Source organism: Tursiops truncatus, chromosome 7, assembly GCF_011762595.2.
Source record: "Tursiops truncatus isolate mTurTru1 chromosome 7, mTurTru1.mat.Y, whole genome shotgun sequence".
Lineage (NCBI taxonomy): Eukaryota > Metazoa > Chordata > Mammalia > Artiodactyla > Delphinidae > Tursiops > Tursiops truncatus.
In genome coordinates this window covers 102248491-102261481 of record NC_047040.1, presented here as the reverse complement: position 1 = coordinate 102261481, position 12991 = coordinate 102248491, and the positions used below count along the sequence as shown (strand labels likewise).

Here is a 12991-nt window from a genome sequence, read left to right as displayed (position 1 = left end):
CTTAAGGGAGCAACTTTCCGGTGAGGGGAGCGAACTGCAGTCTGTTTTAGTTGTGGATAAACTATGCACCCCAGCATACTCCAGGCAGGAACACGAAAATCCCAGATTTGGGTGTGCGACACGTGAGGATTAGTGGCAGATAAATAAAATTCTTTCTTCCCCCTTTTGCCAGCATGTGTCAGGCCTGAGCACACCTCCAGAGACCTTCCGAGATGAGCAGAGCCAGTGAGATTCAGAAACAGACACACTTAAAAAACCCCAAAAAACCCACAACTCTGTTTGTTCTAGGGTACGTATGCATCCCCAATGAGGGATAATTAATTGGATTACATAAGAGCACTGCCCTGTTGGTGTCCCTCTTGGAATCCCGTCCTGTGTCCTTGCTGCACAGAGAAGATAAGGGACAGATTTTTTGTTGACATTGGGGGTGGGTGTGATATCTGTTCCCTGCCCTGATACCATATGGATGGCAGAAGCCAGTATTAGTCAGCACCCATCAATGGAGGGGATGAGTTAATCCGCCAGCACCTGGGGGCTGAGCACGTGCTGTGTGTGGAGAACAGTGGGAGATGCCAAAGGAATGTAAAAAACGTCCCTGCCCCAGTGGTCCTTATAATTAAAGCGTGGCTATACCTGTCTCGTTCCCTCTTGCATCCCAGGTCTAGCATGATGCTGGGCATGCAGTATGTGTTCAATAAACACTGAGTGAATAAATGCATAAAGAACCTTTGCCACTAGTAGCATCTTCCAAAGTGTTCTGTGGAGTGTAGACAGTGAAAGAAAAATGGGGGTGGGGGGAGGACGCCAATACCGAAATAAGTCTGCTTAACAAGGTTTGCTTGCTGTAGACAGTACTTGATGTGCCAAAGTGCATTGTGACTCGCTGAGCAGGAAGCAAATCTTTTCCCAGATTTATTTTATTTATTTATTTATTTATTTTTTGCGGTACGCGGGCCTCTCACTGCTGCGGCCTCTCCCGTTGCGGAGCACAGGCTCCGGACACGCAGGCTCAGCGGCCATGGTTCACGGGCCCAGCCGCTCCGCGGCATGTGGGATCTTCCCAGACCGGGGCACGAACCCGTGTCCCCTGCATCGGCAGGCGGACTCCCAACCACTGCGCCACCAGGGAAGCCCTCCCAGATTTATTTGACTCTATGTGTCCTTTTTAATATGAATGGTGTCCTTTGGGAAATGCTGTATTTTATTTCCTATAAACTGAAGGTCCTAATCTCACCTCCCATCCACCCTGCATGAATCCAGAGGTTAAAGGAAACAACAGGGCCGGGTTCAGCGGAGGGTGCTGGCTGGGCAGTTCGGCTCATCCAAGGGCTCACTGACTGCCCAGACAGATCAGCGACACGTCCAGGGACTACGTATTATGGGATTTGTTTGGGAAGCCCAAGAATTGTAGATACTGAGAATGTGTAGTCCAGGGTTCAGCATTCTGCTGTCTGAATTTTACACATGCCTAAATCTGGCATCTCCCGGTGTCACGAGGATGAGCTCGTCCCAGGCAGCCCCTTTACCAGGAGACGTGGGTGAGCCTGCCAGGCGTGGGGAGGCCCGGGCACCTGACTGGGCGGTTCTGTTGCACAGATTACGAAAGCCCAGGTGGCGCGTGGGTGGGAAGGTGCTTGCACGGGAGAGGCAGGGCCAGGGCCACGCCGAGGCTCACCAGCAGAGACAGAACTACTTTACCTGAACAAAGCTGAACTCCCTCCAGTTGAGTGAGTTTGCGATGGATGGCAGTGAGGTGACAGCCAGCAGGGACAGCGTGCCGAGGGCGAGCACTCCCAGAGACAGGTAGATCTCCATCCGCCAGACTTCCTCCTCGATCCAGAGGTGACTTTTATTGGTCAAGACCTGGTGTGGATGGAAAGGAAACCATGAACACTGTGGCCAAGGTCGATGCCCTGGGATTTGGGCGAGCAAGGAATTTAGGACGGGAAAAACGCGGTAACGACCAACGTTCCCAATTTCCACTCCGTGTAACGTGTGTCTGCCTCTGGTTTAAGCGCTTCTCAGGTATCAGCTCACCTGAGCCTTACAGCAACCCCGTGAGGCAGAGGTCACTATTGTCCCCATTTTCCAGATGAGGGAAATGAGGCACAGAGATCAAGAAACCTTTCCATGGTCACACACAGCTTAGGAGATGGCAGAGCTGAGATCAGGACCCAGGCAGCTGGCTCGGAAGACAAGGCTCCTCCCTCCCCACGGCTTTCACAAATCTGTCTGGGGCCAGTCGACCAGAACAGTCACAATCCAAGCGTAAGGAGCCAGAGAATTTGACAAGACATAGAGAACCTTCAAATATGACCATCTCACAAGGTTTTCTGGTGCCCAAATCCCCAGCAGGAAGGAGGCGCTCTCTTAACTCAGAATCCCTTCCGCCAGACAGGCTGCTGCCTCTGCTACCTTCAGCCTGTCTCACCCTGGATCCTTGGTCCCCCAAGCTGCCCCTGTCACTGGCTCATATTCCAGACACACATACGCCAAACCCCTCAACATTTCCTAACGAGCCCCCAGCTCCCATATTCCCACCCAGCTCCCCATTTCTGTCTGAGGAATGTAGCTTTGAGTCAACCACTGCCAGGCAACAGAGGCCGACAGCCATTCGCCAAGCAGGCCCATGAGCACTTACGAAGCACCCAGCACACAGTAGGTGCTTCATAAGCACCTACTGTGTGCCAGGCCCTGGGCTGCAGAGAGCAAAGATACCTGCCCTCACAGAGTTCTGGAATCCCCCAGTGAGCCCCAGGCACGCACCAATGGGGGAGCCCCTGCAGGCCCAGAGGTTTCCACCCCCTCCCTCTCCACTCAGAGACCCCTTGCACCTCAGTCCCACCTTTCCCCCTCAGCCTGGCCAACGCTCACTCGTATGGTGCACACGAGGAAGAGCTTTTATCAAGATCCTTCTGTCAGAACCATCATTTCCGAACCAGACCACATTGCAGAGTTCCTGGACGTCAAGATGTTTTCTGAGAAACACCAGGAAACGCTGCTGCTTCAGTTCTACCCACACAACAAGGAACAGCATTTCCATTAGGATACGTGACTAGGCTTTAGTAGGGAGGTCTCTGCTTTGCAAAACAGAGTGACTCATACAGGTTTTTGAGAAACTATTTCAGCAGGAAAAAAATAACCCAAGTGCAGTTAGGAGGTAAAATATTAAAAATGAATCTAGTGGTCTGAGCAAAAATGGTTGAAAGGCTTATGAGAGAACGTTGAAAGGAACTGAGAAAATGCCATCCACTGGGTACTTTTCCTGCAATTTGAGAGAAACGAGGCCTCTGTTCTATTTCAGGGCAGGCTGGCTCTCACTGGTGCCTTTAAGCTACAAAAGGACCAGGAGTCTCACCCTGACCATGAGTCCTGTGAGACTCTGGGCAGCTCCATCTCTGGGCCTCCGCTTCTCCACTGACAGAGCTGGAAGAGGTCACGTCTAAAATCCTGTGATTTTGCTGTGTGCCAAGCAAATGTCAGCACTAATGAGAAAGGCGGGGCCGACGGTACCCTGCAGGGGGCAGGGGGGTCTCCCACGTAACTGAGCCCAGAGAAGGCTAACTCGTACGTTCCCTGCACTAACGACGGCCGCTCAGTGGGTCATCCCCGAGTTGTAAGTTGTTTGTCCTTCAAATATACTTCATTAGTCGCTCCCTTCTGCATTTTGGTAAGATCAGGAAGTTAATGTCCCAAGTCAGAGCTTGGACGATTACACACACCACATCTGCTTGCAAAATGTCTTGTCTTTTCCTCTAATATTTCCACTCAGCCGCGACACTGGGAAGGGGTGGGATGAGGTACCTGCATAAGCGTCTGGCTCCCGGCCACCTTCGGTAGCCTGTGGGAGTCTCACCCCACTGACTGAACTACAGTGCTGTTCTCAGGGCTCCCCAGCGACCGGCGTCACAGACGGCAAACTGGGACGTGGGTGAAACAGCTCCCCACTCCCCTACTGATGCTCTCATGTTCAGAGCTAATCAAGCCGGCTGCCTCGAGCACGACCAGGACAGCGCTCGTCAACAAGAGATGGAACGCTGCCATCCCCGTTTGGGGTTTCCTTTCCCTGTAGGTTGCAAGCTCGAAGCTGAAGGGCCCAAGGGCAGGAGGCTCAGACGTGAGATTTAGACGGTTCTCTCCGACAGCCTGGACTAGATTTGGGGTGACAGGGCGGAGAACACAGTGTGTGGGTAAAACACTTTCTTTGATCCTTATTTGATTTCGGATTTTGATCTTGACATGCGTTTCTAAGGCACCATTGATGTACTTTTTGGCCGCCCACCCCTCTTCTGGGCTGCTCTGCTCTGTTAATCCCTCCCCCCCATTTCCACGCCCCTCCCTGACAAGCCGCATCAGCCCTGGCTCTGCCCTCCAGAACTCTGCAGAACAAGGTTCAGCCCCTTTGCCTGACAGGCCTTGCTGTGTGTCTCTGATCCCGTCCTGTGGGAGCGATGGTTGCCTGGCAACCTCCACGGGGGCCTGCAGCCTTACAGGGCTTTGGAACTCAGGGAAAATTACCTCACACGGGCCTCAATGTGCCCTGGTATTTGCATCACGGCAAAACGATATTAACGTAATATCAAGGAGAGCCTTGACAGGGTGGAGAATTTGGAGAATGGCAGTCAGAGGGTGGGCACGGGGAGGAGAGGGCAGGAGTTTTGCCTTGTGCTCTAGTGGGGAGGGGGCGTTACCTTCTTCCCCATCCACTGCCTGAAACACCCCCCACCTCCTGGGCAGCAAACATTGCTCCACTCTCCGAGGAGCCACGCAGAGCTTCCTGCCCAGCAGGCTGACTCTTCTTAGGAGTAAGAAAATATCATGAAAGAGCATCAAAAAACATTAGCACTGGGTGAGACCTCCATCTACACCAGGGCCCTGAGGACCAAAGAGGGGTTGTGACTTGCTTATTAAGGTCAAGCTCTTTGTTCCAGTCAGTGATGCTGGAGGACAAGAGTCTAGGGCTCTGGCCTGCAGGCCTCCACGCCACCCCACGCCAGCTGAGGTGAGGGACGAGACTGTCTGATTTCATCCCGTGGCCTCAGGGCCTGGTAGAGTAGAACTCAGAGAATGAATGAGTTCCGGGATCATTCATTCAACTGTTAATTTGGACTTGTTTTCCCCGTAGAAAGCAGTACGGGCATGAACACGGATTTGGAGGAGATTGGCTGGACCTGGATCCCAGCTCAGCCACTTACTGGCTGAGTGACTTTGACCAAGTTACTTAACCTCTCTGTGCCTCAGTTTTATCATCTGTAAAATAAGGTAGTACAGCACCTGCCTTATAGGGATAAGAGTTCAATGAATTCACACTGGGTATGTAAAGCTCTTAGATGGTACCTGGAACACACTAAGCGCTTTTTAAGCGTTAGTGACTGTTATTTTTTCCCTTCCTCTCTCATTTCCAGCAGGTGTCTTGCTGCTTTGCCTGAAGTCTGGGGTTCCTCCTTTCTCTTATGAAAGCCCAAGCCTACAGATGGAATGGTGCCAGGTGTCCGTGGGCAGGGAATGACGAGGACATTTGAGGAGCTGCCAGCAAGGAAGCAGGAACTAGAGTGAACAGGGACTGAGGTCTGTGATTCCCAGGAAGTGGCCCAGCCTTGCCTCCTGGCTCTGCTCTGGGAAGTGGTCAGGCCTCCGAGGGGATGGCCGCATGGTGGGGGCACCTGGGGAGGGCCCAGCCTCAGTAAGATCCCTGCTTCCCAAGCAAGAACAAAACGGCAGCTGGAACCAGGGGTAGAAGAGAAGTGTCTCATTGGGCGGCTGAGTGTCCTGGAGTGGGTAGGACCCTCGCACCAGGCCAGAGGCTGAGGGCTAGAGGTGGAATTAGCAGGTCGGGGAAAATAAAGGCAGGGTTGCTTGCAGACCTGAGCTTGGGACTCAGAATCAGGCCCCGTGAGCTTGTGAACCCGGAGGAAGCATCTGGGGGGACTATTTCTGTGGGTACAGGTGCCAGGGGCTGCTGCCTGCGATACCACCTGGCTTGACCCAAAGGCCCTCCATTCCCAGGAATTCCGCTGGCAAAAGAGCACCCTACGGCTTTCCTAAATGAATAATTACTGTGCCCTTCCACCCCCTCAAAATACACATGCTGGGCTTCCCTGGTGGCGCAGCGGTTGAGAGTCCGCCTGCCGATGCAGGGGACACGGGGTCGTGCCCCGGTCCGGGAAGATCCCACATGCCGCGGAGCGGCTGGGCCCGTGAGCCATGGCCGCTGAGCCTGCGCGTCCGGAGCCTGTGCTCCGCAACGGGAGAGGCCACAACAGTGAGAGGCCCGCGTACCGCAAAAAAACCAAAAAACCCACATGCTCCTGCAGCCTTTCCCGTCTCAGGGGATGGCAACTCCATCCCTCCAGGTGCTCAGGCTGAAAACCCAGAGTCGTCCTCCACCACCTCATGAACCCCATGTCTATTACAGCAGTTCTGTGTACCCTGGCTTCAGAATACGCCTTCAACACCTTCTTGTCTCTCTGCTGCTCCCAGCCCACTCCAAGCCTCCGTGGCCTCTCATCTGGGTTCCCGCACTGCCTCCTAACTGGTTTCCCAGCATGTGCGTTTGATCTTTGATTGTCTGTTCTCCATCTGGCAGCAGAGTGAGCCAGTTAAAACCCCAGACGGCGCATCACTCCTCTACTCAAAACCTTTGCTCGGCTTCGAGTCTAAGGCCCAAGCCCTTCCTCAGCCTTTAAGGCTTCTCTGGTGTGGCTTCCGCCTCCCAGGCCCCGCCCACCACCCCGTCCCCTGGCTCCACCAAGAGGGCCTCCTTGCCGATCCTCAAAGGTGCCAGACAGCTCCTGTCCTCCTGTCCTTCCGACCTGGGCTCACATGTCCCCCGCTCAGCCAGGCCTCCCTCACCACCCTTTAATACTGCACCCCCCACCCCCCGCTTGATCTTCCTCCTTAGCACTTCGCTACCTTCTACATACCCTCTGTAACTCACAGCTGCACTTAAGTCTCCCTGGCTTGGGGGCAGAGCGCTTTTCACGTTCTGTTCGCTGATACGCCAAACCTCGGACAGCAGGATGTGGGCGTGATCCAGTCCGGGCAGGATCGGCAGGTGACAACTGGCGGGCTGCACCCACGGGCGCCCCCACCCCGGCGCTGTGATTGGCACCGTACCTGCTTGACGGCCTGGTTGACCAGCTCGTAGCGGTGGGAGCGGCGCAGCGGCAGGCAGAAGCTGTAGAGCGCGTGCAGGGCGGCGCAGAAGAAGCTGAGCAGCCCCATCTGCTTGCGGTGCTGCAGCCAGTGGTCCAGCCAGTCGGGGAAGCGGCGGTACTTGGTGCCGCGGCGCAGCTGCAGGGCCGCCGCCACCACGCCGGGCAGGTACACCAGCGACAGCAGCACATAGGCCACGCAGGGCAGCGTCGTGTTGACCACGGACACGGGCAGCTGGTAGAACTTGTTCTTGCCCTCCTGCAGGTAGGGCTGCAGCACATCCCGGATGAAGTTGTAGGTGTAGAAGAAGACGAAGAGCCCCAGGGCCAGGAGAGCAGGCACCTTCCAGCCTGGGAGGAGGCGCAGGGGCATGGCCTCCACCTCCCGGGCCGAGGCCAGGGACCCCATGTCCACGGGGGTGAAGCCCATGGCCTGCGCCAGCTCCAAGACGGCGCGTTTGGCTTCTGGCTGGTCACTGCAGATGGGCACCTGCGGGGAGGAAGGTGGGGGGGGGTCAGGTGGGGTCCCCGGAGGGTTGAGCGGGGCCTCGGAGAGCATCTTGGCCAAGCTCCTCACGGAGCAGCTGAGGAAACTGAGGCCCAGCGATCTGCCAGGTAAGGGTACGGCTGGAGCACAAGGAGGCCCTGAATCCCGGCCCGGGGCCTTTCCTCGGCTCCCTGTGGGCTCCTAGTCTCTGGCCCAGCAATGCCCGCTTCTCGAGGAAAACAGCCAATGCTCACCCAACAGTGAGCATCTCGCCCAGTTCACTGCCATCAGCATCCACAAGCAAAACGCCCATCTGGCGGCCCCCAGGGGCCCTTGGAGTAGGTGCCTCAAAGGACTGCGGCCTGCCCTGGGGGTCGTTCAGCACCTGGGCTTTGCATATGGCCCAGAAAGTGCAGCTGTGGCTGCAGCTCTGTCCCTCAGTCCAGAAGTGTCCCCTCTGACCATGTCCTCTGGCCCCTCACAGCCCTCAGCCACCACACAAGGCCTTCCACAAGCCAGCCCCAGCCTCGTAGCCCACTGCTCCCCTCCCCGCGCCCCAACGCAGGCCCACGGGTGTCCTCTGACCCCTGAACACTCCACGGGTCTTCCTGACACCGCTGTGGTCAGGCGGTCTACCAACACTGACTCAGCACCCGCTGTGTGCCAGGCGTTACACATGTGAACCCTCCGCCTCGTCACAAGCCTGCAAGTAGGTCCTATTGTCCCCATGTGGGAACATCGTTTGGGAACACTGTTCCCCACCTCTGTGCCTCTGTGGGTTGTCCCCTCAGCTTGGAACGCCCTTCATGTTCCCTGTGCCTGACAACTTAAGGTAGGGCAAAGGCCAAGGCTGATCTCAAAGTCTTCCCCAGCCAGCCTCTAGCTCTGCTCCCTCCCAGGCCCTGCTACCCTACACTCCCCCACTGTTCTTGCCTGTCCAAATGTAGGAGTCCCAAGATGCAGGCTGCATGGAGGGCCCTCCAGTCACGGGTGGCTGGGTACCTGTGGGCTCCCCACAGCCTGGCATGGAGCTGGGCAGACAAGGCATCTGAGCTGGACTCATTGGTGGAAGTTCTCAAACACATGTGGAGCCTAGCATGCTTCCCTGAGGCAAGTACAGGTTGCCTCTTGGCATTAAAAACCACCTTGTCGGGCCTCCCTGGTGGCGCAGTGGTTGGGAGTCCGCCTGCCGATGCAGGGGACACGGGTTCGTGCCCCGGTCCGGGAAGATCCCACATGCCGCGGAGCGGCTGGGCCCGTGAGCCATGGCCGCTGAGCCTGCGCGTCTGGAGCCTGAGCTCCGCAACGGGAGAGGCCACAGCAGTGAGAGGCCCACGTACCGCAAAAAAACCCCCACAAAAATACAAACAAAAAGACCACCTTGTCTTGGTTAGAGCTCCTCCTGCCAACAACAGTATGCAGCAATGGCTGTTCTCTGGAGCCATTTTCCGCCCTCAGAAAAACCTGCTGTTGACTATGCTGAGAAATCCACACAGTTTTTGGAAGCCCCTGGAATAAATGAGATAAAGTTTGGGACATGCCTGCTTCCTTAGGACCTGGCACATGAGTGTGTTACCTTCGTCTTTCTAAGTCCAATCCTAAAAGCAAAATCTCTCCTCTTCTTGACTCCAAATAGTAAAAAGAAAGCCATCAACCTTTTCCTCCCTGTCTTCTTGGAAATCAAATTACCATAGAAGAAAGAACATGATTTCAGGTTCCTAGGAACTGGGTTCAAATCCCAGCTCACCAAGCTGTGAGACCTAGTGTAAGTTCATTAACATCTCTGAGCCTCAGTTTCCTGCTCTGTAAAATGGAACTTTGCAGGGCTGTGAGATGAGCTGAGATAATGTACATAAAGAGCCTGGTACACCAAGGGCCCTCAATGGAACTTAGCCATTTACATTTATTGTTATGTGACTGGCATTCCTCCAGCACCTACCTGCCTGTTTCCATCCCTTGGGCCAGCCTGCAGGGTCCAGGCAGAGATGACATTGAAGGCCTTGACCACTGTGCAGGTGGGGAAGAGGGAGGCCAGGTACTCAGCATTGGACTCATGGTGCCGAAGGTGCTCCTGCTGTGTGGGGTTGCTCACGTCCACCAGGATCTTGCCGGCCAGCTGGTCACTGAGACCACATAGTGTGGAGTAGTGTTCCCGGAACATAGCCACGAAGATGACCTCTGGGGACCCCACTGCCTCCTCCTGGAGAGTCACTTGTGCTGCTGAGGGGAACAACCCAGCCATGCGTTTGGGGTTGCGGCTCCCCACCACCACGCTGAAGCCGGAGCCCACCAGGCGTGTGGCCAGGGAGCGGGCAAAGTCCCCGCTGCCCAGGATGCCCACTTTGGGAACCTCCCTGGGGGCCTCGGCAAGGCTGCCGTCACTGTCCACCAGGTGGCGGCTGATGAGTGGCTTGTCCATCTCTCCTGATGTTCTGGTGGCTAGAAGAGAAAACAGGAACTTGATCAGTGGAGGGCTTCTGGACTGCCCCTCCTACCAGCTCCCTCTCTTGTCCGCTGGAGCTGCACGGGGGTCCAACATTCACCCAACAGGGCTTTATGAGTATTAACATGTGCGAGCACGGGGGCACAAGCTGAACAAGACCCAGCCCCTTCCTGAGGAGGACACAGCCTCCAGAAAAGGAGAGGAAAGGACCTCTGCCCTCCACACTCTGTCCTTTGTCCTGAGTTATTTCCTTGGTACAAATCTGCAAGCGTGAGAGTGCTGAGAAAGAAGGGTATGGAATTTCTGTGATCGATGCTATGCAGGGCCATACGTCTTCTCAAAAGGCTTATGTAATGGCCGGTGTTACTACCCAGGAGTGACCCAACCTCAGCATCACTGGGTTTATCCGATTACCAGGAAGGGTAGACATGTTCCTGTGTTTGTTTACATTTTGCATTTTGGGATGGTGTCTCTGATGCTCTTCTTTAAGTAGATGACGAGCAGCTTAAAGGCAGGGACCTCATCTTATTTGACTTTGGATCTCACCATTTGTCCCAAGGCCTGGCACAGAGCTAGTGTTCAATGTTTGCTGAATGAATGAACACTGAAATCCTACTGTCTGAGGGTGGGATTGGAGTGGGACATGACAGTGAATGGGACCCTAAGATTGGGTGGGTGCCCTGGGAGCTCCTTTACTAAGTCTGAGATATGAGGGGACATGGAGGAAACCCTGGACTTGGGCCACGAATTTATAGTAAACTTGGGTGGGAAAATTATTTGTTTTAATGGTCACCAACTTCTAACTGAAAGTTGCTATTTTCTTCAAGTATGAATGTGAGCAGCAACACAGTAGTATTAGCCTACCTGTGAGTTTGTCACCATTAATGACCAATGTCACATCACAAATTTAATTGTGAAAGAACTCTACAAATACAATTTAAACTCATCATTATTTCAAAATTATGGTACGTGCAACACTTAAATACAGAAAGCAAATATTAACATATCTGAAGGGAAAATAGACAACTTTATAAATAACAGTAGGGGACTTCCCTACCCCACTTTCAACCATGGATGGATCAGACAAAAAAAAAATCAGTATGGGAACATTGAACTTGAACTGTACTTTAGACCAAATGAACCTAACAGACATATAGAGAACGTTCTATCCAATAGCAGCACAATACACTTTCTCCTCATGTGTCACAGAATATTCTCCAGGACAGAGCATATGTTAGGTCATAAAACACATCTTAACAATTTTAAAAAGACTGAAATCATATCAGGTATATTTTCTGACCACAATAGTATGAAACTAGAAATCAATAACAGGAGGAAAATTAGATAATTCACAAATATGTGGAAATTAGTACACTCCTGAACAACGAATGAGCCAAAGAAGAAATCAAAAGGGAAATAAAAAAAAACTATCTGAAACAAGCAAAAATTGAAGTACAACATACCAAAAAGTATGGGATGAAGCAAAAGCAGCTCTAAAAGGAAAGTTTATAGCTTAATGGCAAAATGAAGAAAAAAGAAAGATCTCAAACAACTTAACTTTACACCTCAAGGAACTAGGAAAAGAACAACAAACTAAGTCCAAAGATAACAGAAGGAAGGATATAACAAAGATCAGAGTGGAAACAATTGCAATAAAGGCTAGAAACACAAGAGAAAAAAAAAATCAATAAAACTAAGACCTGGTTTTTTGAAAAGGTAACACTGACAAACCTTTAGCTAGATTCACAAAGAAAAAAAAAGACTCAAATAAGATAAAAAAAGAGAGACATTACAACGGATAACACAGAAATACAAAAGATCATGAGACTATTATGAACAATTATATGACAACAAACTGGACAACCCAGAAGAAATGGATAAATTCCTAAAAACATACCATCTACCAAGATTGACTCATGAAGAAATAAAAAATCTGAACAGGCCAGTAATGAGTAAGGAGATTGAATCAGTGATGTAAAACACTCCCCCAACAAAGAAAGGCCTAGGACTGGGGGGCTTCACTGGTGAATTCTTCCAAACATTTCATGAAGAGTTAATGCTAATCCTTCTCCCACTCTTTCATAAAACTGAAGAGGAGGGAACACTTCCAAGCTCATTTTATGAGGCCATCATTACTCTGATATCAAAGACAGATAAGGACACTACATGAAAAGCAAATTACAGGTCAATATCCCTGATGAACATAGATGCAAAAATCCTCAATGAAACACTAGCAAACTGAATTCAACAGCACATTAAAAGGATCCTACACCATGATCAAAGTGGGATTTATCTCTGAGATGCAAGGATGGTTCAACATAAGCAAACCATTAAATGTGAAACACCACATTAACAGAAGAGGGACGAAAATGATATGATCATCTCAATAGATGCAGAAAAAAACATTTACCAGAATTGAACATACTTTCATGATAAAAACTCTCAACAAATTAGACACAGAACTAGGAATGTACTTCAGTATAATAAAGGCCATATATGACAAGCTCACACCTAACATCACACTCAATGATGAGAAGCTGAAAGCTTTTTCCTCTAAGATCAGGAACAACACAAGGGTGCCCACTCTTGCCGCTTCTATTCAACATATACTGGAAGTCCTAGCTTGAGCAATCAGACAAGAAAAAGAACAAAGGCATCCAAATTGGTAAGGAAGAAATAAAATTATCTTTGTTTGCAGTTGATGTGATCTTATATATAGAAAACTCTAAAGACTCCACCAAAAAACTGTTACAACTAAGAAATTAATCCAGTAAAGCTACAGGATACAAAATCAACATACAGGGCTTCCCTGGTGGAACACTGGTTAAAGAATCTGCCTGCCAATGCAGGGGACACGGCTTCGAGCCCTGGTCCAGGAAGATCCCACGTGCCGCAGAGCACCAAAGC

General features: G+C 51.9%; 1 protein-coding gene across 3 annotated transcripts in view; it reads right to left on the bottom strand.

Annotated features, from left to right (window-relative positions):
- Nucleotides 1-12991, bottom strand: part of STEAP3 (STEAP3 metalloreductase) — a 43395-nt gene that overhangs the window by 9451 nt on the left and 20953 nt on the right. For all 3 annotated transcript variants that reach the window (XM_019931896.3, XM_073807793.1, XM_073807792.1), the window contains exons 2-4: nt 9581-10080; nt 7117-7644; nt 1699-1863 (exon numbers count right to left, since the gene is read on the bottom strand). In XM_019931896.3, coding sequence (XP_019787455.2) covers nt 1699-1863; nt 7117-7644; nt 9581-10060 — 1173 coding nt within the window. In that variant the 5' untranslated portion in view covers nt 10061-10080. The remainder of the gene's footprint in view (nt 1-1698; nt 1864-7116; nt 7645-9580; nt 10081-12991) is intronic.